We start from the raw sequence: 27,768 nt of genomic DNA, 5'->3' as shown, positions 1-27,768 counted from the left end.
AGAAAAAAATACATTTAAAGCATTTATTGAAAAATATACCCATGTATAAGTAGACCCGTACAGTTCAAGCTAATATTATTCAAGGTGAAAGGTATAGTCTTTTTTCTTCTGGGTAATTATGTTTAATTTTAGCATTAGCCAGAGGCCTACAGTTTGGTTTTTAAAAATATATTTTTATTGATTTCAGAGAGGAAAGGAGAGGGAGAGGGAGATAGGATAGAAACATCAATGATGAGAGAGAATCATTGATTGGTTGCCTCCTATATGCCCCACACTGGGGATTGAGCCCACAACCTGGACATGTTCCCTGACTGGGAATTGAACCATGACCTCCTGGTTCATAGGTCAATGCTCAACCACTGAGCAACACTGGCCAGGTGAGGACTACAGTTTTTGCCTTTAACCGCTTATCAGCTTCTGAGAGATACTGGCAGGGAGAGAATGGCTCTAGATTTGATAGCAGTGATTATATAAATGGTGTCCTGCGTATGATGGTTTGACTTACGATTTTTCAAATTCATGAAAATGTGAAAGTGATATGCTCAATAGAAACCTCACTTTGAACTTTGAATTTCAATCTTTTCCCAGATTATTAATATGCAATAGATACTATCTTGTGATGCTGGGCATTGGCAGTGAGCCTCAGCTCCCAGTCAGCCCCATGATCAGGAGGGAAAATGATTGATATTCTATAGTGTATTCACTGTGTTAGATGATTTTGCCCAACTCCAGGCTAATGTAAATGTTCTGAGCACATTTAAGGTAGCCCAGACTAAGTTATGATGTTTGATAGATTAACTGCACTAAATACATTTTTGACTTATGATATTTTCAACTTAATGGTGGATTTATTAGTATGTAAACCCATTGTAAGTCGAAGAGCATCTGTATTTAACTGGTAAGATACAAGGCTATTTACACATAGCTGGGAATTCACAGAAGGGAAAGGTGTGCCTGGCAAAATAAAATAAATAAATAAATAAAATAATACTAAACACCCTCTCATTACTCTCCCATCCCCCAAGCAAGACCATAAAACAGACTTCCATCTAATAAGCTCTTCCCTTCTGCTCAGATATGGTGCTACCAGGTAAAATGGGATTATGTTCGGAAATAGGCTGCCAAAGTCCCCAAAGGCCTAACTGAGGATGGGGAGGAAGGCAGCCATAATAAATGCTCAGGGAAATGCTGACTTCTAATGTGGCAGAAATCAGAGTTTTGACTTGAGAGAAAAATTCTAAATTATCCAGATTTGGATTAAGATCAGAATTTCTGGAGTATGCCAGTGTTCCAGGGTACCAAAGGGAATCTGTGGAAGGAGCAGAATGCAATTAAAACCCAGGCTGTCAAGCCAGGTGGTCTTGGCTTGGAATCTTAGCATTTCTGCTCACTCTGTAAGATCTCTGGGACTGTTCCTAATCTGTAATATGAGAATAAAACTAACATTGACCTCAAGGGTTATGTCACAGCTCAATAAAATGTACATGAAGCAGGGAGTATGTAGTAAATGCCCAACAGAGGGCAGCCATCACCATCTGGATGAGCTGGCTGAGTGATAGCAGCATTTGCTATTTTCCACATCTCTGGGACAACCAGCCCATGAATGGAGTGAAGGTATTATTCCAGTGATTGTGCAATGACAAAATACATGAGATGAGTTCAGAAGGTATACTAGAATGAAGGCAAATGCCTGTTATTTTATTAATGATGCAAATAAAAATTTACATTATGTAAAACAGGCAAAAGATAATAAGAGAAAGCATATTCTTATTCTACTCTCTACAACACCAGCCACCAGCCACCAGTCTCATAGAGCTGATCTGAGAATTGAATGAGAAAATGTATTTAAATCCCTCAGTACCTAGGACATAGCAACTGCACAATAAAAATATACCTTTAGCGCCTCAGTCTTATCAACCACCTTGCAAGGGAGGCTATATGTGGTTAGTGGCTACTATATTGAATAGCACAGTCTAAAAGAAGAAAAAACACCTTTTTAGCTCTCTAAATATCAGTGATTCTCAAACCCAACTATATATGAAATCACCATGGGATTTTAAGAAATATTAATGCCTGGATCTGTGCTTCTCAAATTTTATTGTGCATACAAATCATCTGGGTATCTTGTTAATATGCAGACTCTGATTCAGTGGGTTTAGGGTGGGCAGAGATTCTGCATTTTTTAAAAATTGACTTTTAGACAGAGAGGAAAGGAGAGGGAGAAAGAGAAACATTGATGTGAGAGCATAACATTGATCAGCTGCCTCCTGAATGCCCCTTACTGGGCATCAAGCCCGAAACGTGGGCATGTGCCCTGACCAAATTTAACCAGCAATCTTTCAGTGCACAAGACAATGCCCAACAAACTGAGTTACACAGGCCAGGGCAGAGATTCTGCATTTTTAAGAAAATCCCGGATGTTGCTTCTGCTGCTTCTGATCTATGGACCACATCCCAGATCATTTAAATTAGGTGACATGGGACTGGGGTCTGAGCATCCACAGTTTATTAAAAGTTACCAGAGATACTTGGCCTGAGTGGCTCAGTTGGTTGAACACTGACCTGTGCACCAAAGGGTTGGTGGTTTGATTCTTGGTCAGGACACATGCCTGGGTTGCAGGTTCAATCCCTGGTTGGGGCAGATACAGGAAGCAACTGATCTTTGTTTTTCTCTCACATCAATGTGTCTCTGTCTGTCTGTCTGTCTGTCTCTCTTCCTCCTCCCCTCACTCCCTCCTTCCCTTGCTCTCTACTCCCCTTCCTTCTCTAAACTTGTCCTAGGTTGAGGATAAAAAAAATAAAAAAGGTTACCAGGAGAATCTCATTTGCAGTCAAGTTAAAGAACACTGCTACACACACACACACACACACACACACACACACACACACACACACATTCTATTGAAAATATTTTATTTTTTTAATATATTTTATTGTTGTTTTTTTTTACAGAGAGGAAGGGAGAGGGATAGAGAGTTAGAAACATCAATGAGAGAGAAGCATCAATCAGCTGCCTCCTGCATACCCCGTACTGGGGATGTGCCTGTGACCAAGGTACATGCCCTTGACCAGAATCGAACCTGGGACCCTTCAGTTCCCATGCCGACTCTCTATCCAGTAAGTCAAACCAGCTAGGCCAGGGCATGAAAATATTTTAAAAACATTTTTTTTACACCAAAGTCCAACCCCAGCAAGGTGAAAGTCCCTTGGAAATAGAAGCTCACCTACTTATTAATCTTTATTCATTCCTGACAAATTAGAAAGTACTACTGTCTGGCAGTGCTAATATTCGGGATGCCCTGGTCTGCCTGATTAATGGACATGTTTTGTGACAGAATGGTGGAAGAACTTATTTATAAGATGGTTTTAAAATGTGTACCTAGCAATGTTCACACACACTCATTAAGTAACCTCTCCCCAGTCGCCATTACATCTCTGCAGTCTTGGAAGCCATGTGCAATGATGGCTTTCCTCATAGCTTGTATTTGTACTTCTTATTCTACTACCTATGTTTTTTCTCCTGTTGAACTGAAAGTAACACTAAACTGAATGGATGAATGGGCAGGTAGACAGGGCTTGTTTTAATATGGGTTTCAAATCTTGCAAGACTTCAAGTGTTTGCAGCCAAAGGCAGAATGAAGAAGAGAGAAAACCTTGTCAGCATTGTGTCAAGTACATAGACTTGTTTTAACCCTTTAAAATCTCAATAATCTAGGATGACATGTGGACAAATAAATATCTCTTATCCTCCTCTATAGTGTCAAAACTGTAAAAGGACAATACCTGTTTGAACATGAGAGACGTTCTCTAACTCAGTTATCTTCAAATGAGAATGATTTTGCACCCCCTCCCCCCCCACCTTGGGCATTTGGTCCTGGAGAGATGCTGCTGGCATGTAGTTGATGGAATTGGTGATGCTGCTACACTTCCTACAATGCACAGGACAGCCTGCCACAGCAAGGAATTACCCAGCACAGAATGTGAAGTCTGCCAAGGTTGAGAAATGCTAACTAAACTAGCCTGGCAAGGACTTCTGGTTGAGAATATTTTTGATGAAAAAACAAAAACAAAACAAAAATATAAAAGCCTAGTGTCAGTGTCAATCAAAGCATGACTGTGAGAGATAGAAAAAAATGTGCAGGAAATTTGAGGCAGTCCGATCTGAGGATCTGAATGAGGATCTTGGCTCTATCCCTTAAGCTGAGTGATATTTAGCCTCTCAGAGCCTCAATGGTATAATCTTAAAATGGGTATGGTGGTAATAATATTAGCAAACCCAGTTCTCTCATAGCATAGAGTGAGGCTCAAGTGTAATAAAGCATATGAAAGCACTTTGAGCTGCAGGAAGCACTACAGTGTTTTTACTTACAATGCCTATAAAGACAAAGCTTTGCACAGCCAGTATGGCTCAGTGGTTGAGTATCGACCCATGAAACAGTAGGTCACAGTTTGATTTCTGGTCAGGGCACATGCCCAGGTTTCAGGCTCAATCCTTAGTAGAAGGTATGTGGGAGGTGGCTGATCAATGTTTCTCTCTCATCTATGTTTCCATCTCTCTATCCTTTTCCCTTCCTCAATCTCTAAAATCAATAAAATCATATTTTAACAAAAGACAAGGCATTGTGGAATTTGATACACTCAAATAGAAAGAGGGATATTTCGGTCCTTTGCCCATTTTTTGATTGGATTGTTTATCTTCCTTTTGTTAAGTTGTATGAGTTCCCTATAAATTTTGGAGATTAGGCCCTTATCAGAAATGACATTGGCAAATATAAAGAGGACATTCAGAAAGCCAAGAGACATATGAAAACATGCTCAAAGTCACTAATCATCCGAGAGATGCAAATCAAAACAACAATGAGGTACCATCTCACACCTGTCAGACTGGCTATCATCAACAAATCAACAAACGACAAGTGCTGGAGAGGATGTGGAGAAAAAGGAACACTTGTGCACTGCTGGTGGGAATGCAGACTGGTGCAGCCACTATGGAAGACAGTATGGAGTTTCCTCAAAAAACTGAAAATGGAACTCCCATTTGACCCTGTGATCCCACTTCTAGGAATATATCCCAGGAAACCAGAAACACCAATCAGAAAGGATATATGCACCCCTATGTTCATAGCAGCACAATTCACCATAGCTAAGATCTGGAAACAGCCTAAGTGCCCATCAGTAGATGAATGGATTAGAAAACTGTGGTACATCTACACGATGGAATACTATGCTGCTCTAAAAAGGAAGGGACTCTTACCATTTGCAACGTCATGGATGGAACTGGAGAGCATTATGCTAAGTGAAATAAGCCAGTCAATGAAGGAAAAAATACCACATGATCTCACTCATTCATGGATAATAGAGACCATTATAAACTTTTGAACAATAATAGATACAGGGGCAGAGCTGCCTCAAACAGATTGTCAAACTGCAGCAGGAAGGCCGGGGAGGGTTGGGGGGCAGGAGGTAGGGGGGTAAGAGATCAACTAAAGGACTTGTATGCATACATATAAGCATAACCAGTGGACATAAGACATTGGGGGAAAGGGGAGGCTAGGGGACTGTCTAGGGCAGGGGGATAAAATGGACACATATGTAATACCCTTTGTAATACTTTAAGCAATAAATTTAAAAAAAAAAAGAAAAGAAAGAGGGATATTTCTAATCTAGGGCCTAGAAGGGGAGCCAGTTCTCTATTCTTTCCAGGTTCAGAGTTGGGTGGTCAAGAGGGATTTTAGCTTAGAACATCAGTAGGCATTTTATTGACTCAGGAAAGGAATTCCAGTCAAGAGCACTTCACCTGATGTGGACTGCAGTTTCAAGAAGGAAAAAACAACAACACACAAACAAACAACGGAGACGCTATTCTCCTGAATACCATCTGGATGGGAAGATGGAAAGTCCTACACATCAGAGCTGCTTATCAGTCTTCACTTTCCAGGAAACTTGGCTCTGACTTGAAAAGCCCCTTACTGCATGGTTCTCAGGTTTCTTAAAACCCTGATGACAAAACCAGCCACCCACTCATAGAGGGAGAGGATCTTTCACCATCCCAGGTAGCCCAGCCTCCTAGGGGGCCTTGAGCTGGCTCTAAAATTAATTTCTCGGGCTCAGCTCACCTCTCACCTTCCTTTCCTTTGCCCACTACTGCATTGTGTCAAGAAAGTAATCAGAGGCTTTATAAAGAGCATTTGTCAGTGTCTGGGTGCTAGCTTGGGGCTGATTCTACTTTTATTTCCACCTCCTGTTCCTTAGCCTTTCTATTTCCAGGTTCAAAGAAAGAAGGTGTTTTTGAGTTCTACCTCTCAGAATTAATGGATATAAGATTCCAATGGCTACAGAACTTTTTTTTTTTCCATTTGGATCCTTCCCCCAGCTAGTTTATAAATATTTCACAGTGGGATGTTTCAGTAGAGCCACATAAATTCCCATCAATGCCCATGAGAAGATTCTGGAGTTGACCCATTCACCCTGGCACACAGGGACCTGTAGAGAACATGTCTTCAGAATAAGAAAACTTAGGTGAATATTCCATAGAAACTATCCAATATTTCTTTAAACATTAGCAAGAGACAAATAATACCACTGAACTCCTCTTGGTGGTTTTTTCTATGTATTACTATCGATAACATAGAATAGCTTAGAAAAAGGAGAATGCAATACTTTTCTAGAAACTGTCTCCAGGTGGCTTTGTTTTTTGGTGCCCGGATACAGGGTGTATTTTGCTCTTATGGTTTAATACAGATTAATTAAACATGACTGGATTGCTCTACTGATGCTTTCAATTTTGTTAAATGGGTCCTTTCAGTCTCACAGGAAAGGAGGCAGGAGAGAAAGTAAGGTACCCAAGCTCAAAGGTGAGCCACTCCTAGGAAGGCTTGGAATAGTGGAGTGTGAAACTATAATGTTGCACCTTCCAATCCAGGCAACTGAGTAAAGTGGGAGCTCCTTCAAATACTCAGTATTCTTTCAATTGCCCCTGGAAGCACATTGCCATTGCTGTCAGGTTAGTTTGAACTTGTTACAAATGAGTCTTGTAGCACAGCTAAAAGAACTTCTCTTTTTAAAGGAGAATTTCCAACTCTACATCTCAGAATAACCATGTATGTGTGGTTATTGATACTCTCTTTTGTAATATGATGCTTAACAGTGGTTCTCAACCTGTGGGTTGCGACCCCTTTGGCGGTTGAACGACCCTTTCACAGGATTCGCCTAAGGCCATCCTGCATATCAGATATTTACATTATGATTCATAAGAGTAGCAACATTACAGTTATGAAGTAGCAACGAAAATAATTTTATGGTTGGGTCACAACATGAGGAACTGTATTTAAAGGGCCAGAAGGTTGAGAACCACTGCTTTAAGAAAAGGAATAAACCTATGATGACACAAAAAATGTTGCTCACTTTTATTAACACAATTTCAAAATATCCCCTTGTTTGCTTTGGGGCAATAGTGGAAATCTGTCTAGTTGCGAACAGGAGAATCTGATTTTTCTTCTGTCCCTCGTTCACTCTGTGACCTTAGGAGAGACAGAATTTGAAAAGTAGAAAAAGGATACCTACCCTACCCAACTTAATAGTCAAAATGAAGAAATCTGTATAAGTGAATATATAACAGTAAAAAAAAAATGCTACCCAAATGTTTGGAAATCCTCATAACTAACATTTATTGAGTATTGACCTAATTGACCCAGAATTATGTTAAGTATTTTACATGTGTTCAAATCATTTAATCTTCACAGTAATCCTGGAAAGTAAGTATTAGTACTACTAACATTTTAAAGACTAGGAAACAACTATTCTGGAGGTTAAATAACTTTTCTAAGATTTGGAAGTGGATCACAAAATAGGAAAAATAACAACTTACTTAGGGAACCAAGAAAAAAGAGTAAAAAATTAGAAGGTGGGGAGAAAGAATCTGATATATTTTGAAAGCATTATGGTGATCATCAGAAGAGAAAAATCAGACCTGTTAGATTCTCACACTTTGAGTTTAGTGTTGTGGTATTTTGAATTATATGTGGAGAGAGGCACCAAATATTTCAGTGTTTAGAGCATCTCAAGGTCTTAATCCAGCCTGTATTAGACTCCCAGGGAATAGCACCAGCATCCCAACTCCAGCCAGTTGCCTCCAAAGCCCATACTTATAGCTACTATACTGCCTCATGTCCTACAATAATACTTATTATTAGTAAATAACAATTACCAACAGTTACTAGTAATGACAGTTTTCAGTGTGAAGCAATGTCATTAAATAAAGCTTTTTCTCTGTTTTGAAAACATAGGAAGCAACCTGTAATTTGGAACTAAAAATACAAAGAGGTAGGCACACAGCAAGGGTCACTGGTCTCCTTATATGTTTGTGGCTTTAAAATTACCACCAAAGAGCTTTTTCATTGCTTGGCAGCAAACTCATAGATTCTATATTGGCTCAGGGCAAGTGGTTAATATCAATTTAGAAATCTTTGAAATTCCTAATAAAAACATAACAAACCCTACAGCAGCACAGGCAGGGCCAATGATAACATGCATGGAGAGAGACCGATTTTTCCTATGAGAAAATAAACAGCTTTTTTAAGACCTCAAGCTATTTTGATTTTCCTGCAACCCCCACCCCATGGAGTTTAAGCAAGAAGCATTTAAAGATCAGGTCTATTGGTGTCTAGTGAATTTGGATGATGATAAAAATTCAGTGTGGCTGTTAACACCTCTGGCTCTCTTCCAAGGCTCAAAGATAATCTCATAAGGTCATTATTTTGTGACTTAATTTCAAAAGTGCTAAATGTATGATAAGGGACTCCCAGCAAAGGCTGAACTGGATACTGAGAGGGTAGATAAGGGGCAGGTGGGGCTTTCTGCTTCAATAACTGGGGAGTCTTCTGTGCTATTTGTAGGTGCTCCCATAATTCTAAAATAAGACATAGGAAGACTGGTTGTTAGGGGGGAAAACCCAGTAGCACAGTTACTTCTGATTAGCTTTAAAAAAATAATGCTGAGTTAGGCGGGAAAACATAATCACAGCCTTCAGGTCATTCAAAATCCTTGAGCCACAATTATTAATAGCTAAACAGCTCTTACATTTCCAAGAATGTGCTTCTGGCTTTCTCATCCCTATGTACATCTCACTATAAAGGAAGTGAGGGGATAAAAGTGAGGAAATTATGGGGAGCTCAGAGTGTAGGAGTTCAATAGCCAGGCATAGCATTGTGACCACATTAATGGAAAGTTCAGTATTCTATACTATTCTCTTGCATCCACCAGGTAATAATACTATTGTGGAGCAAAGGCAATTAGCCAAAGTATTTTCCTTTCCATTCCTGAAACATTTATTATCAGGGTTTTTTGTTTGTTTGTTTGTTTTTTTCCCCTGGGAGAAGTGAGAGATGGGAGGGAAAACTAAGGGATTATTTAAATGATCTCTTCTAAAGAAGGCAACCTTCCCTCCCACTGCCCTTGGTTCAGCCATCTGGCTCTGGAGTTTGTTGGCAAATGCTCCTTGACTATAAAATTTAAACAGATGATTAACCCCTCTCCCTCCCACACCAGAATGCTTGCTATTAAAACCCCTACTTAGGACCAATCTCTGAATATTAAGGTAGGCTTAGTGTTAGTGAAAAAAAAAAATTGGCAAAGTCAACCAAATGAATGAAATTCCATCCTTAGTTTTTCCCTGTTACCCTGACTTATTATTCATCCATTCAAGTTTAGTAAACTTCCTTTCACAGTCTTACTGCAATCTCTGGCCATGTGTACCTAACTAAATAGTACCACAAAATCCCTGATCTCAAATTAACTATTTCGTGATAATCAACAGTAGCTCATGATAAAGATGGCACACCTTCCCTAAGGCATTGCTCATCATTTTCAGTGCCCTGGAAATCCTACAGTAATTGTCTTGGTATGAGCCAGTTGGGTTGACAGTGTTTCAGTGCATAGTTAGTAAGTCTCCAGAAGCTCCCTACACCAGACCAAGTCCTAAAGAAATAATTTATCTTCTCATACAAAAGCTAGATATGTACACTTAATGCTCAGTGTTTTATGATTTAATGATGGTCATGAGAAAATTACCATTTAGAAGAATGGGAGAGCAAAAAAGAATACGGTCATTGAGAGTAAAACATGTACCTGTTGGATAATGCTCATTCACCGGCCAGTTGTCCACCTGAAGCGTGGCATTGCCCCCATTCCTGGTGAAGCGTACCACGTGGTATTTACCATCATTTACTGGGGTTCTCTCTTCTTTGATGGAGATGTCAACTGTCCCGATATTGAAGACAACTCCAATTTTCCCCTGTTCCTATAAGAGAGAAACACAAAAGGCATAGTTATCACCAACCACAAGGTTTTCTCTTTTTAAAGTTGATCCGCCAACTAACAATAAATGTGTAGGTACTCAGAGGGAGGTGTCAGCATGAAGTTAACAATTTCTCCATGGGCTTTCATCCTAAACATAAAACCAACAGTATCAAGTTACCCAAGTTGCTCTCACAGACTGCACACCATAGGTTACATCATTTGATAGTCCTCAGCAGATATCAAAGTTGGAACCACAGGACTACCTAATAACTGTTCAGTAGCACAGAAAAACTCACTTCTGTGTATTGAGTTAGGACTGTTTTCTAGGAGATACTAATAAGACATCGGGCCCTACAGCACCTCACAATTCAGATTGAGGATTAAAGAGTGAAGCTAAGCCTTGTACATTTTGGGTAATCAAGGCCAAGGGGAGGGGTGCTGAATTATTAGAAGTCAATGAAAGAGGAGCTAGCATTATGGACCAACTCCTGATGATACCTCTCTGTAGGTCTAAAACACAAAATGTGTCCTCAATAGAGGCCAGGGACACTGAGCTGGGGTTTTCAGAGTCAGATGGCTGTCACCCTTCCCACACTTGTAGCCCTACTCCTGAGGTTAATTCAAAGAGGGATGCAATATTAAGAACTAAAGCTTTATGGTACACACCAGGAGATACCTCTGATACCCAAAAAAGACTTTTGCAGGTGAAAACACAGTGAATTCCAAAGCACTGTGGCAATCAGGGGGGATGATTATGGTGCTGGTGATGGTGGTAGTGAAGGTGGAGGTGGTGATATCATCCACCTCCTGGGAAGTGAAATAGTGAAAAGTAACAGTGCAATGAAAACTTTTACTATTCTCCTCTGATAATTGATTACAACCAAGTGTTGGGATGAGTATTCCATTGAGACATAAAATAAAAGTAACCTTAGTGACTAGAATCAGTCTCTCTCCATGTCTTGGAAAGGCATTAAGACATGCAGGACGCCAGATGGAATAGGCATAGGGATAGTCTGACTTATTGGCTAAGCAATAGGTTAGACATTGATGGATAGTACAATTTTGTTGCAATTCTGATGTTCTAGAAGACTGAGTCACAGTATTTATTCACATAGTTCCGTATCCTCTGTTTCCTAATTCAAGAAGTAGAAGAAGAAGACAAGGAGGAGGAGGAAGAAGGGGAAGTGAGAGGGAGACAGAAGAGGAGGAAGGGAAAAGTAGGAGAAGAAAGAGAAGGTTATGGGAAAAGGAGTCTAGAATTCATATAACCTAACATGTAAGAAAGATTTTGCTGAATCTCAGATTTAGTAATTTGGTCCATTCATTCATTCACTCATTCATTCATCTATTCAATCATTCTATACAAAAATACAATGTTTATTAAGCACTTACTGTGCTTGCTTAAAGTTGATAAATTATGACTTCTGATGAGATTTTAGGCACTGATCTCCATAGAGTTAGTATGTTTTACTTATTTTTTTAAAAGACAGGCTTTACTCAACTTCTTAGTTCTCTGTTAGTAAATGAACACACCTTGTGCCCAACCAAAGGATGGAGAAACACCCAGGAGTCTTGATCTTAGAAAGTAGGAATCTAGGCTGATCCATCAAGGCTGCTTTCAGTAGGCAGAGATGCTGAGATACATCACTGCTTCCTTTGTACCCAGCAGTACAGCACACAATGTAAAATGATGCCTGCAATTCCCAGGTTCTGTTCTCTGGGAAAAGTGATTCAGCTGCCTGCCAAAGTAGTGACTCCATTCACCCATGATTTCTTAAATCCCTATTTGCTGTGACACTATGTTCTCAGTGTTGCTCTGTTTTATTTCCACTTCTTCATCTTCGGCACTAAAGTGCCTAGAATTAAGGTATGATTCATAGATAAATGTACCTAATGATATTTTTTGCATAGTTTATGCCCGTAATTAATAGTATGATTCATTTTATTATTATCCTTAATTCTCTAGGAATTCAGAAATGACAATATCACTTATTTTGCTTTTTCTTAGTTAAACAATTAATGTTCTTTGCTAAGGTTGTGTGAGTGAGTGTGTGTGTGTGTATGTACCTAGTCACCCTCATCCCTAAATAAGCAAAGCTATAGGAATCTGAGTTAGAATCTGTTTAGCAGAATGAATGGACTGAGGGAGTTAAGAAACCATGACTGGGGACACCATTACTCCTCGGCCCAGCCCACGCAACTGGGCTGTTCATTGCATCACTGGTCTTCAATGAGAAGCCACTGTATAAATCCTGGATATGTGGCAAGGACTGCTGGTGATTCAACTCACCTCTGAGTCACTAATTAATCCTGGATGGAGAACAGTTTGAGGGGGAGAGAGGAGAGCTTTAAACCAGCCCTCTGCAGCTTTTCAGCCACAGCAGTGGCCAACTGCTCAGTGAGCTGGCTGATCAGCTAGATATAGTCTTGGACAGATTCTCTGCAAGATCCATAATAGATTCAGAGAAAGATTTAATCTCTGCCAGAGTAAATATTTGGTCCTTATCTGAAGCTCCACACATTTGCCGCCGCAATTGCTCTTTCAGAGAGATCTTTCTAATCCTGTTCACATGTGGCCAGTGTCGATGGAGACCTCCAACCTGATGTTTCACTGTTTCCTGTAGTGGTAATCGTGGCTGTACTAGACCTCAGATGTGGTCTCTTGACTCGCATAAAATTTCATTACTTCAACCTCCTCGTCATTTGTCATGGGACCACAGTGGCATTATACTTTGAGGCTAACTGCTTTGTCTCAGTTCATTTAAGCCTTGTGGCATATACCCAGATAGTCACCCAGGTTTGAATCCATCATGCTCAGCTGTCATGAAAATAAACTCTTATGGCCCATGTGTCCAGAAAAGAGAAGATGTAAGAGCGAAAAATCTTGGCTTCAGAGTCAACCCTGACTGAACTTTAGCAGGTTACTTAACTTTTCTGACCCATTTCTTGATACTATATTATACGGACAGGATACCAGCTTTACATACTTTATAAGGCCATTGTAAGACTGAAATGATATGATTAATATCTGAGCCCTTTATAAATAATCACATAAGATACAAACAGGAGATAAATGAGATCAAGAGAAGAAACCATGCAATCCTTTGACCATATACAACACTGATTACTGCAGAAGTTAATTGGTTCAAAAGAATAAACATGGGTTTTAGTACTGCATGATTCCAACAATGCCTGTGGTTCTGAAAGCTCTATTTCCTACTATAAAAGGGATGTGTGTTGCATGGCCGCTGTGGGTCAGTGGTTGAGCATCAACCTATGAACCAAAATGTCATGGTTTGATTCCCAGTCAGGGCACATGCCCAGGATGTAGGCTCGATCCCTAGTAGGGGGTATACAGGAGGCAGCCAATCAATGATTCTTTGATGTTTCGATCTCTTTCTCCCTCTCACTCTCTGAAAAAAAGGAGGGAAGGGCATGTAGATTAAGGAAAAGACTCCCTCTAAAGCTTTGTGAGGATTTTAGAAGAGCACACAGGAATCAAACCCTGGCAGGTGGCTGTGCATACTTTGGGACTTCAATGAATGCCAGTCATAATTCCACTTTCTTTCCCTCATTAGTGAAGTTAACAGAGTGGCATGAGCTTCAGAACTTTTGGCTTGGCCACACTGTCATCAAGAAGTACAATGAAAATAAATGAATATTTTAGCAAATGGAACATTACAGAACATTTGAAAGGTTGATTTCCTGTCACAATTTGGTAGTTTCTTTCTCTACCAAGTAGTGTGGCTGCAAAAACAACATTAGTATAAATGATAATAACCCACGCCCATCACTATCAAAGTTGCTACCCAGTCAGTCACCTCAATCTATGCTTTTCTTCAAAACTACAAACAAAGACAAGTGGTAAATCTGAAGACATTGTTAAAGAATCTTCAAGTGCATTTAGGGGGGAAAATACACACCAAAAGACAAACAAACAAACAAACAAACAAACAAACAAACAAAAAAAACCAAAAACTGCAGGGCACAGTAAATAGTTGTCTTTAAATAGCCAGTAAGTCATCAATAATGACTGTTTATGAGCCCACCTGGTTCATCAAATGAGTCAGATTCCAGTTTTCTGACCTTCCATCAGCTACATTACAGTTCATGCTGTGGAGGTGACCCCAGAGATACTGCCAATACTAGGGTCACATTTCAGGAGCAAAAATACACAAGGGCAAAGAAAAATCCTCAGGAATAAAGATCTCCCTGAAGGCAATTTCTTCATTCACTCCCGAGTGCCCCTGGGGAAGGCAGAATGTACCTTCCACTATTTCAGAAAATTGAAGCTGACAGAAACAGAACTGGGCCTCTCACATGTATGCTAGTGAGGTGTGCAAAGGAAGCAGTTCTCAGTAGCTTCTCTTCCAGGCTTCCCACAGAATCTGGAAGCTCAGTGTGAGTCAGTAACACAAGGAAATGGCATATATGTGATTTCTCTTGGGTCCACACACTTCCAGGTCTGCCATACTCATTTCAGGGTCTGGGTCCTGGAAAATAATGTTACTAGTGGCACTGTTTGTCATATTTTTCTACTCCCCTCCCTTCCACCATTGCAGCCTCATAATAAGAGAGAACTGCTGTGTCTCTTTGTAATGTGTAGGGCCAAGAGATCAGTGTCGATCAATCAATTGGGGTCACTCCTGAGCCACACACTTAATTGCTGGTGTGAGACTCACCAGAGTTCTCCCCTTTTCTCTCAACCACTCCACTCAGCAAATTCCTGCCAGTGGCTTGTCAGCCTGGCTCACTGAGTAAGGATGGCAATGAGCCACCTAGCAATGGACATAGAACATGACAGAGAAACAAAGTTTGGTTGCTTGATGCCACCAATTTTTTTAGAATAAACGTTTATTGATTTTTAGAGAGAAAGGGAGGAAGAGGGAGAGAGGGAGGGAGGGAGGGAGGGAGAGAGAGAGAGAGAGAGAGAGAGAGAGAGAGAGAGAGAGAGAGAGAGATCTATGTGAGAGTGTAACATCCATCAGCTGTCTCCTGCATGCTCCATACCCAGGAATCAGCTGCAAGCCCAGTAAGTGCCAAGATGGGGACTCGAACTGGTAATATTTCGGTGCAGAGTTAATTCCTAACCAATTGAGCAACACTGGCCAGGATGCCTCCAAATATTTTAAGCTTTTTGTTGTTGAACATAACCCAGACTACCTTGATGGACAGAGTAGGTGCTTGGCAAATATTTTTTAATAGAATAATTTTGGAATTCTCACAATTACCCTTCAGACTGTATACATGTTAAAGAGAGAGAGAGTAAGAGAATTGGGAATTCACCAACTAATAGGAGAATAATGGTATTTAAGATCAGAATGCAAATCTGCCTGACTTTAAAAACCCATTGATTTTCCACCATGTTATATTTCAGTCACATGTGTTACATGTTGCAATTGGATAAATATATATACTTTATGTCTGCCTAACCTATCTGTCCAACCTAATTGTGGGTATGTCAAATATAGGAATTCTAGCAATGCTCAGTAAATGTTTGTTGAAAAAATTGATAAATGAATCAATGAATACTGAATTTGAATGTGTGGATATAATAGAAATGAATGGCTAAATTTGGCTAAACTGGATATGAACACGATAAAGTAGATAATTGGTTGCATATATTCAGATTATTTTTTGCAATAAATCTTGGGCAAAACATATAGTCTCATTGTGCTTTATGTATGCAGTCAGTAAAATACAAAGAGATGATGTACAATTTATTTGATTCATCAGATAATTTTGGCTAAGGAATAATTATATTGACGTTCTCTAGGATAAAACACTGCATTAGAACACTTTTGAGGCCCTTTTTGTGACTATTAATTGACTTCCCATGAAAAGCATCAGTTCATTCTTTTAATGTTACTGTCTCCTTGTTCTTGACCCAGGACAATTGTTAGCTAAGAAGCACCAAATGTGCACTTTGGGTGTGCAGAGCCATGCACTGTTAAAGGATTCAAAATGTGTAAGAAATTAGGTCTCTCCCTCAAGAAGTCGGAGATGGAGAATCAGCCTGTCAGGAATCACCCAGAGCAACACAACTCCAGCTGTGAGCCTTGAAGAGGGTTTGGACTTTCACTGTCATCCCATGACAATGACCAGGTTCCCTTCCCTTGAATGACTTAATTGTGGCTGTGACAGGAAGGGCAAGAGAGGAAAAATTGTTTGTCCTGGGTTCCAGAAACCATTAAGACTTAGAATCTGAAGACATGAGCCCAGTCAAAGCTCTAACTCTCATTTTCCAGGTGATCTTGAGCAGGTCCCTCCTCTATCTGAATCTCAAGCTATCGGTATGAACAATGAGAATAACAAAACAAAGACAAAAACAATATCTGTGTTAACTGGTAATTAAGAGAAATGTACAAAATTTTGGTAAATTCTGAAGTGCTTTCAAAATAAAAAAAAAAACAATAATGTTGATGGTGGGGTGACGCTAATGATCATAGTGAATATGTTGGTGGAGTAACTGGGTGAGGAATAGTAAGACAGATGATGGAGGAGTCAGAGGCTTTTGTGCATGACCTACAGAATACTTCTCTATTTGGAATGACTGTCTCCCATTGACGTTCATCAACTCCAGATTGTCCCTAGAAAATTCACATGAAATGGCTTGGAAACTAATTCTGTTTTCCTAAATCTGCACAGGCCTCCATGACCTTTGCACCCATCCAGCAAAATTGCATCCATCTCTCCTCCTGGCCACAGCTGTGCTTCACCTGGTGTTTTGCTGATGTCTGTTTATGTGAGGTCAATCAATTAAAGAGGATTAGATCCACAGTCTGAAATACTAACAGAGGGCCAAGAGAGATAAGAATGATAAATAGCTCAAGACAGCTTCATCTCTAACTACAAGCAAGGGAAAAAAAAAAAAAAGGAGATAGAGAAAGCAGGGATGACAGCTTAGGACAACAGGAACTCTGACCTGAAAGGGGGAATCAAGGAAGGACAAGACAGCTGGTGCAAGTAAATAAGATGCAAGTCCAAGCCAAGGCTCTAACAGTCATGGTCACAGACTGGCATCCTGAGTCATCACGTCCTTCAAGTTCACTCTGAATATTCACTTCACTTCCCAGACCTCAATGTCACAATGCCTTGTTTGTAGTTAAGTCTGACTACAGAGCAAAAATTAAAGTTCATTTTTGTAGGAGCCCCAGTGTTATGCCAAGACCTGGAGCAGTCTCCTGGCAGGACTCAGGTGACAGCTGGCAGGGCTGTGCTGACTGAAACCCAGTGCAGATTGAATATCTCCCATAAATTCCTTCTCTCCCCTCAAATCTCCACCACAGCTGTGAGACAACCACCCGATGGCCTTCATAAAGAGACCATAAGCCCTGTGTGCACAGTAATAGCATTCAAATCCTCAAAATTGGGAAGTATGTTTTAAATCATCTAGCATTTTTCTAAAACCTCTTACATCTTATCTATGTGCTTACAAAGTGTGATCCTGAGACCACCAGTGGCAGTATCACATGGGAAGGTGATAGAAATGCAAACTCTTGAATCTTACACCAGACTCCCAGCATCAGAAACTCTGGAATGGGTCCCAGCAATCTGTACTCTCACACACCCTCCAGGTGCTTGCTAAAGTCTGGGAACCATTTCCTTTTATCAATGTCTTGGTTCCACTAGGGCAGTAGTTTCAATAGGAGGTGCTTTTGTGCTTAGTGATTGTCACAACTGGGTGTAGGGTGCTACTGGCATCTAGTGGGTACCAGGACAGGTATGCTGCTTACTATCTGACAATACACAACAAAGAACTATCTGGCTCAAGACATCAACCGAGCCAGTATTGAGAAACTTCAGTAGGGAGTACAAAACTTCAGTCACTCAACAAATGTCCACAAACCATGTACACCTGATAGAAACTAGTCTACAAATATTTACCTATGATTTAATTTATTTCCCACAATACTCCTTCTATAATACATGTATGCATGCACACAACACAGACAGACACAATTCATGTGTACAACATGCATGCCTGTTTGTACACACATATACATTTTTATATATTTCACCTAGCTTGTGGTCCATCCCTGAAAGAACAGGGTGAGCAAAGAGCATGTGTGGATCATCTCTAGACACTCCTACTCTATGTTGAGCTCAAGGGCCCATTTTATAGGTGTAAACTTGGAAATGCAAGCTCACATAGCCAAAATGTGGTAGGTCTAAATTGCATGTCCTATATTTCTTTCCTGATCTGGTCTTGGTTAACCCCCCTCTCTTTTCTTATTTTTATATATTTTTATTGATTTCAGAGGGAAAGGGAGGAGAGAGAGATAGAAACACCAATGATGAGAGAGACTCATTGATCGGCTGCCTCCTGCACATCCCACACTGGGGATCAAGCCACAACCTGGTCATATGCCCTGACCAAAAATTGAACCCTGACCTCCTGCTTCATAGGTCCATGCTCAACCACACTCAGGCACCCTCTTCTCTTTTAAGTGATTGTTGATAGCTCCTAAGAGAGTCAGTCACCCAGTACATCTCCCCTGGCACAATGACATGAGCTGATAACCTCAACTCCAATTTAGTTCCTTGATCCTTCCCTACCGACTAGTCAGTTTCTACAAAGCTCTCTGGTCAGTTATGAGTGGGCTGCAAAGGAGATACTTCCTCTCTTAGTACTAGATAGTCTAACCCGATGATGATCAGCAGGTCCTCTATGAAAGATAGACCAGTAAATAGCCACTAACCTAAGACCTATTCTGAAATTGCAAGGAAACCTTTAGTGATTCTCCACAGTGCTTTACTATTTAACTATTTTTCAAGTGACAGACTGAGTTAACATTATGGCTTCCAGGTGAATGGACCTATTTGAATAATAAACATGAACCAAGAATTAATAATTCTTGGTTTAATAAGTAAAGCATTCTTAGTTACTTCCATAGATAAATTCCCAGGTATACCTCTATATCATTTTCTAGAAATAAAAAGAGACAGAGAGAGATTTGTTATATACATTTCAGAACTGAGAAATTCAGTGTACTTGGGATGGTCAGAAAATCTGATGACGATTATTGCATTTTTTTTAAAATGATGCCTTTGCTGAATGAGTATGCAAAGGTTGTAGGAGGCAGATTGGCTTAAGGCAGATGATCAACAAACTGTAAGCCAAATCTGGCTACTACCTGTTTATGTAAGTAGAGTTTTATTGGGACACAGCTATGCTCAGTCATTTACATATTGTCTGTGGCGGCTTTTATGTTATATTAGCAAAGTTGAATAGTTGCAACAGAAATCATGTGGCCTAGAGTCCTGAAGTATTTACTCTCTGGCCCCTTAGAGGAAAAATTTGCTGACCCCTATTATAGAACCTTGCATAACTTAAAGCTAACTATAATTTACTTTCAATGTTAGACCAATAGTTTATATTTAAGCATTCAAAATAACTCAAATATGAGTGAGAAGGTCAAATGAGAAAGAAGTCTGTACCTGCTCAGTCAATGATTACCTGGTAAAGAGAGCACACTTCTATTAAGTTAAAATAAAATATAGAAAAATGCACCCAATTTTGGCATGAACTCATCTATCTCAGATTCCATTAAGGGTGCTTTAGACACTAAAATCAATTCAACATAACACTGTCTGAAGGTGAGCAGCTGCAGATACAGAAAAATAAATTAGAGGCTTCTGGCAAAAGATGATGGTATAGAGGAATAGTCTGGTAATGGAGGAGATGGAGCAAAGTTGTAAAGTTATTAAAATTATAATGACCTGACACTTCTTTCTGGATATTTGTTTAGTTCTGTGGAGTGAATCATGTACATGTTAAAAGCTTGGGACTCTAAGAGCCAGCACACATCATTCTGATGCTAGGATGGCAGTTCACTGTATTAGATGGAATAAGAGAAGAGCATAGCATTGCAACCCAATGAATATCTCAGTCTCCAGGACTCCAATGCATCTGCAAGACACTTAAGTCCCTTGAGTGATAAATGGTGATTCACTGAGCTCTCTTGGTTTACCTGCAAGGAGATTCTACTGTGTCATCTTAGGATGAGCACACCGAAATAGGGGCTCATTTTTCATTTCCTAGTTATCGTAAACAAAATGGCCAGCAGACGCTAATATATCAGCAATGGCTGTCTGCATGCAGGGACACCAGTATGTGTGTGTCCTGGAGATAGTGTCTCGGGGAGGTATTTTCTCCAGGTGATGCTTTATAGCTCTCCACTTTGTCTACTAGCACCACTGTAACATTCTGTCTTGGATCTTATCAGCACTTCTAATTCAAAAGGTTGATTCTGACCTACCTCCAATCACCATAATAAAAGCAGCAGAGGTGAGGGAAAGTTAAATTTAAACCACTGCAGCACATTTAGAAAAGGCAGGCCTGCTGGCCTCCAGGCAGCATCAAAACCACTATCCAGGGAGTCATCTGGACACCTGAGCAGAGGTATAAAAAGAAGAATGCTTTCCTTGGGCCTCAGGTGAGTTTAGTTAAAGTAATCCAAATGGGAGACTTGCAAACACATTAAAGGGAGCTGACTCATGCCTTAGGAAAGGCAAACAACTTACCAGCAGGGAGAATTGTTTCAAAGCTACATGCTCTTTTGATAGAATAATTCAAGAACAGGTCTCCTTATTTTACCTGAATTTTGTATCTGTACTAAATTGTAAAGTGAGTCAGTTTCAGCCAAATGAAGGAAATATCCCTGAGAAACTGGAAATCATCACTCCTCTAAGATACCTCATGAACCCTGAGCAGTCTAAGAGCCACAGCAATAGATACACAGATTATCCATGGAGTTTATCATAAATCCATACACAACTTGAAGGATTGTTCACATTACGGCATTTAAAGGACACATACATTCCTTCTCTCTCTTCTTTATGTGTGCACTTCAATTTTACCTATACTAATAATAGGGTAATATGCTAATTAACTGGATTGACCAGATGTCTTCCAGACGTCCAATGTCCTTCAGGATAAAGCCAGGGCCTGGCCCAGGGGAAGCGACCCCAGAGGCAGGGAAGCCACCCGTGGTCCTGAGTGCCTGACTGGGAGAAGCCGGCCTGGGTCCCAGGTGCCTGTGGCCTGCCAGAGAGAAGAAAGCCTGGGTCCTTGGTGCCTGTGACCAGCCAGTGGGAGAGAAGCCTGGGTTCTGGGTGCCTGTGGCCAGCCAGAGGGAAGGAAGCCCGGGTGCGGGGGTCAAGGCAGAGGTGGTTAGGGGTGATTAGTCTGGCAGGAGAGCAGTTAGGGGCATCAGGCAGGCATGCAGAGTGGTTAGGGGTGATCAGGCAGGCAGGCAGAATTGTTAGAAGTGTTTAGGCAGGCAGGCGAGTGGTTAGGAGCCAGCAGTCCCATATTACAAGAGGGTGCAGGCCCGGCTGAGGAACGGCCACCCCCTGCACGAATTTTGTGCACTGGGCCTCTAGTTATTGATATAAAGATGCTAAAATACTTTATCCAAAAGCCTAAGGAATACAATGTTAGAGGTGTATATGTGTGTATGTGTGACCTTAAAATTTAACATGCCCAAAAGCTAGTTTCTATGACCCTCTCATTTCTTTACTTCTCTTTCTTAAATATATTTTTATTGATTTCAGAGAGGAAGGGAGAGGGAGAGAAAGATATAAACATCAATGATGAGAAAGAATCATTGATAGGCTGCCTCCTGCATGCCCCCACCTTGGGATCAAGCCCACAACCTGGGCATGTGCCCTTGACTGGAATCACACTGGGGACCCTTCAGTCCACAGGCAGACACTCTATCCACTGAGCCAAACCAGCTAGGCATCTCCTTTCTTTTTTAGATAAAGTGATGATGGCTTAGGAGAATCCAGGCCCCTGTGTGTCTATCAAAATGCATCTGTGGTCAAGTTCTAATTCAGCTCTTGGACAGTACCTAGAGTCCAGCCGTGGGCAAACTACTGCCCACGGGCCGCATCCGGCCCGTTTGAAATGAATAAAACTGGAAAAAAAAAGACCGTACCCTTTTATGTAATGATATTTACTTTGAATTTATATTAGTTCACACAAACACTCCATCCATGCTTTTGTTCTGGCCCTCCGGTCCAGTTTAAGAACCCACTGTGGCCCTCGAGTCAAAAAGTTTGCCCACCCCTGCCCTAGACAGTTATTAGAAACCCTGAGACTTCACTTCCACAGAAGGCCTTTCAGGAATGTGAACCAATCACAGAACAAGCTGTAGATTCCAAGGTGAATCAAACACCAGGATTATCTAGAATCAACATGAGCTCCAGGGAATGCAACTGATTAGACAGTAGGCACCACTGATCCTGGAATGACCCACAGACAGAACAGATCAAGCCTGGCTCAGCCTGAAGCTGAATGAGGTATCCTTTCTTAAGTCATGAAGAGATATTCTTTAGCTACAGAGTCCAGCTTTTCTAGCTCATGTGCATAGATGTATAGAACTAAATAAAACTCTACAAGCATGTTCTCTTGGAGCCATCTTGAATTAACTAGATCTATACTCCATTTATCCTATAATCTCTCCAGCATCTATTTAACAATAAATCAATTATTTGGGCTGATTAATTTAAATTTTTTAATGATTCTTTTCCCCAGGAAGACCTTGAACATTATGAGAGCAGACAATGTATTTTTATTTTTTACTAGAGGTCCAGTGCACAAAATTCATGCACTCAGGGGGGTCCTTCAGCACGGCCTGTTCCCTCTCGCAGTCTGGAAGTCTTTGGGGGATGTCCAACTGATGGCTTAGGCCTGTAAACATCCTTAGCAATGCTGTGGAAGCAGGAGAGGCTCCTGCCACTGCCGCTGCACTCGCCAGCCATGAGCCCAGTTTCTGACCGACCTGGTGGTCAGTGCGCATCATAGCGACTGGTCATTATACCATTAGATCAATTTGCATATTAGCTTTTTATTTTATAGGATGTCCTTCTCCATTCAGGTGTTCAATAAATGATCAGTTGAGGTCTTGGCACAATGGCATTTCTCAGCAAGTCATACTTTAGTGCAGAGTGCAACATCTTCACCAATGGTTCATTTTTTCCTTTTCAATTTTGCTTCGGGAGAGTGTTTTGAAACATGGATGATGACCATATCTCAGGGATCATGGCCATTATTTATTTCACATAGTCTACTGAACAGTCTTCAGGAGACACAACAAGCATGGGTGGCCAGAGGAGAACTTGTTCTGTAGACCTGGAGGTGAGAGGTTCTGTGGTCCATTACCAACGCCCTCAACCTACCCTGCTTCTTTATTGGGTCTACATTCAAACTAAAGGCTGGAGGTGAACACTACTCCATCCCATTCCCAGTTCCTTGATACAGGTTATTCCCATTAAACACCAATTTAACCACTGAAGGATCCAGATGCCAGATTTTCAGGAAAACTAATTTTTATGTTCCTGCCTTTCTCCAAACTTCTCTGAACAGCCAGTGCTGGACAGTGTGATGTTCAAGCTCTGTCCTCTGGGAGGCCAACCCCGCTTCAATGTCTTTTTGGTCCACCTTTGAGTAGCCTGTACTACAACTACCATCCATTTTCAATATTTACTAGACTTGCCAAATTGAGGATGTTTACACAAAGTGATATTCTGAAAACAATACCTTTATTTCTCCAAATCAATGTGGCATAAGTTAGAGTCATGTTGTAGAAATTTTGTGATCAAGTACCTGCTGATCATACTCTTTATGAGGTCCCTTGTTGGGCCCATAAGAAGCTAAAGAAATATACCCAAGATTGTTCCACACTCAAGAGTGATGCTATAAAAAGGGCAATGGCACAGGATTCAGAGGATGTAGACATAAGATCTAACTGTTCACTGCTGCAGGTCCTGAGACAAGTCACCAATACTCCAGGCATAGTTTCCTCATGTGTAAGACAAGGATGGCATCACTGAGCTTGCTGGGTGATGATGAAGATAAATAAATATTTGTGACAGCAATTTGAAATATATGAGGCACTAAAAAATAATACATGGAGATAAGAAGACAAATAGAGATGAGCTCACAGTTCACTAAGTTAAGATAAAGAATATTCCCACTCAATATTTTCAAGTAGACATCCACCAACAGTCCTTGACAATTTCTCCCAGTGACTAGAGCAAGAGGACTCACTCTGTGCCATTCAGGACAGAAAATGCCTTATTGCGGAGGGTTCAGGTCCATGGTGAAAAATATCAAACTGTAGTTAGATAAGATATAAGTAGGTATATGTAGATGAGGTGGTAAGAAGGATTGAGGAAGTTTAGAAAGCTGAAAGAAAATAAAACATAGTCTGTAAAAGGGAAAAAGAGGAAATAATTGGCATAAATATTTTTATTTTTTTTTAGAATATCAACCAGCTGTCACTAATTTTGCCAAGATAAAAACCTTTGAATGCTAAGGTAGACTTTCAGGGTTCAATAAATTAAAAAAAAAAATAAGGTTCATAAAAATATTAAATCTTAGAGAATATTTTCTCTCTTGACCAAAGGACTCTCCCAAACCCCATGGCAAATATTTCCTTGCTGATGGCACAATTACATTTATGGAATTTAGAAAACTATACTCTCAAAATAAATAGAAATAAAATGCTTTATTTCCCAAGTGTGCTCTGAGGCTAACTCCCCTACTTTCTGATGTAGGCATCTCTTCCAGCAGGAGAAGAGCTCTAGTTGTTTAGAAAAGCAATGATTCGTGCTGCACTTACACCTGATACTGGCCCAGAGGTTCAGAGGCCACCCGGGAAGGCATCATAGAAGCGATGCTAGAGCACCCATGATTCAGCGGTGAACAGCTATCTTACTGTTACTAACTAGCCATGCGCATGCCTAGGGATACATGAGAGTAGTTTAAGGTAGTGATTAAGGTCAGAAGAAAGGAAAAACATAAAGGAGAGGAAACAAAGTAATAGGGATACAGACAAGGGATTAGACAAGTGCAACTAAACCTGTCCACCACACCTCACTGAAGGGAAACAAAACAAAACAAAACAAAACAACAACAAAAAACAACAGTTCTCCAGACTTTCAAACATATATGTTCAGGGTGGGGCAAAGTAGGCTTATAGCCTGGCTGATGTGGCTCAGTAGTTGAGTGTCAAAGTATGAACCAGGAGGTCAGGGTTCAATTCCTGGTCAGGGTACATGCCGAGGTTGCAGGCTCAATCCCGTGTGGGGTGTGCAGAAGGCTGCTGGTCAATGATTCTCTCTCATCATTAATGTTTCTATCTCCCTCTCCCTTCCTCTCTGAAATCAATAAGAACATATGAAAAAAACTAGGTTTACAGTTCTAAGCACTGGAAACACAGAGTTTATTCCTGCATTATTATTTGTTAAGTACTGTATTATTTTCCATACCGACAACTATAAGCCTACTTTTGCACCCCCCCTGTATTTCTTCCCACTCTACTCTGTACTGACTTCAGGACACTTTCTGCAGGCAAATACCTAGAGACAAGCACTTTAAGTGACCTAGCCACAAGCAGAGCTAATTCCTTATCAGACAGACAAACTGTAATGACCTAACTGGTGCTTCAGGGAGGTGGCTCAATTCAGGGTTTTAATGCACTTGCCAGGGACTAAAGCTCAACAACAAAAGCTATCATTGTTAGACAACCTCCTACAAAGGTACAAAGGTCTGATTTCAACAAAACAGACTTCCTCTGAACCTCGATGTGGTAGCTACCTTCACCTTGACTTAGAATCACACCAATAGGAATTGTACATTTAGCCAATAAACAATAATATTAATAAATACTAGCAAACACCGTGATAATAAAATACACTATTGAAAGTTGCACAAGAGCAACTTTAGTATAGAAAGGTACATATAAATTGTATGCAAATACACGTTTAGTTCTGTGAGTTCCTATATCTGTATGGCTATAAACTATCAGGAAAAATTTCATGTAGGCCACTGCTCTAGAACTACCATTTCATTTTGAGCAGACCATGATATTGAAAAAATTATTTTAGTTATATAACACACTTGCCAAATAAATCACAAATGGTCATTGCAATACAAGAGCTAGAAAAACAGAATCACTACTCTGCCGTAATGTTGAGTTTTAAGTGGGCAATAAATTATAGCCCTCTCCATTCTAAATTCCAAGCCAATTGAGAAATAGACACAGGCTAAATGACCAGCAAACTTTATTGTGTGTGGAGCTGAATTGGGGAATGGGTCTGGGATGTCTGGGATGAGACGTGGACCTGGCTTCCTATTCCTATTTCTAGTCCCGTTCCCTTTCCCCATTGCCCTCTGCAAAGATTAAACTAGTGTGGGTAGTCCCAAAGCAGGGAAAAGAACCCCCGAATAGGAAGAAGAGAGGGAGTGGTCTCACCAGACCTGTGAAGACACTTCATCCAATTCCTTCAACTAGATAAGGGATGGAGAGAAGGCACAAGATATGTCACCCGGTATTTTTTTTCCAGGGACAACAGTTGCTTCATAGTATGATATAGATGGGGAACCATCCCTTTCCTAACATTCAGGAAGTCCAAGTAAACCCTCTCCAGGCAAACCTACCAATACAAATGGACTCTTAAGAGGAACTAGAAAGCCAATCCTCAAGCATTGAAAGAGGACTTGTTCATTAGAGTTTGCTATACGTTTGGGAATTTCAAAATTCGCTTTATGGTCATGTTGAAGCTGCCTCTTATTAACCAGTTAACAACTATCACTGTTTCTGCTGATTGTTGAAATCTTAGTAATAGGCAGCTGTTGGATCCAGATGTCTTGGAGTTTGGGGCACTGGGGTGCCAGAAAAAAATATGAGAGGGAGGAATATTAAATATCACTCACAGGCCAAAAAATTACAATCCTAATTGTTAAGATTTTCATCAGGCCTGTGAATCTTTACATCACAAATGTCTGCCTCCTTCTTAAGGGGCCCAGAGCTGTCATTTATATCAGGGTGCCAGCCTGGATTCTCTAGCACAGCCCAACTATGCTGTCAGCCCCAAATTTCAGGGGATGCATATAATCACCATATTCACTGTGATGGTCTAGGCAATAATGATACACATCACCTGTAATGAAACTAAAGTATACGATCTGCCTGTCAACTGCCTCTGGCCAAGTGATACAACCTGCAATTTAGTTAACAAACTGAGACATCAGAAAAACCAGTGCTTTCAATGGGCTTCCTTACTTTGCTTGGGTTTTTTAGCCTGTCTTACTGGTGGGAGGTGGTCCCAGTGGAGTTGAACAGACAAAAAAAAAAAAAAAAGTGGAATCTGCCCTAGAAGTAGAAAACCCAGCAAAACCATTTTTTTTGGTGCTAGTAACACTACTGTTGCCAGCTGGTTAAACTCTTCAGCTTGGTATCTTAGATCCTCCATTATCAGGAACCAGCAATTTGTTCTTGGTATTCTCATTAAACTTTCTGCACTTCTGCACCATCCTTAATCATTGATTAGCCTAGCCATTCATTCAGCAAGTTAGTGTTGAACACCTACTGTGTACAAGATATTGTGTTAGGCATCGATTCCAAAGTGAACAGCACTATCTACCATTCAAATACTCCTTGTGCTGATTCAGAGCCC

General features: G+C 40.5%; 1 protein-coding gene across 8 annotated transcripts in view; it reads right to left on the bottom strand.

Moving 5' to 3' along the window:
• Positions 1–27,768, bottom strand: part of NRXN3 (neurexin 3) — a 1,487,454-nt gene that overhangs the window by 179,434 nt on the left and 1,280,252 nt on the right. For all 8 annotated transcript variants that reach the window (XM_036314379.1, XM_036314362.1, XM_036314372.1 and 5 more), the window contains one exon: positions 10,126–10,297. In XM_036314379.1, the coding sequence (XP_036170272.1) occupies positions 10,126–10,297 (172 nt within the window). The remainder of the gene's footprint in view (positions 1–10,125; positions 10,298–27,768) is intronic.

Source organism: Myotis myotis, unplaced genomic scaffold (genome assembly GCF_014108235.1).
Source record: "Myotis myotis isolate mMyoMyo1 unplaced genomic scaffold, mMyoMyo1.p scaffold_m19_p_1, whole genome shotgun sequence".
Classification (NCBI taxonomy): domain Eukaryota; kingdom Metazoa; phylum Chordata; class Mammalia; order Chiroptera; family Vespertilionidae; genus Myotis; species Myotis myotis.
Note: the sequence above shows the minus strand (reverse complement) of the source record. Positions and strands in the feature narration are given on the sequence as shown.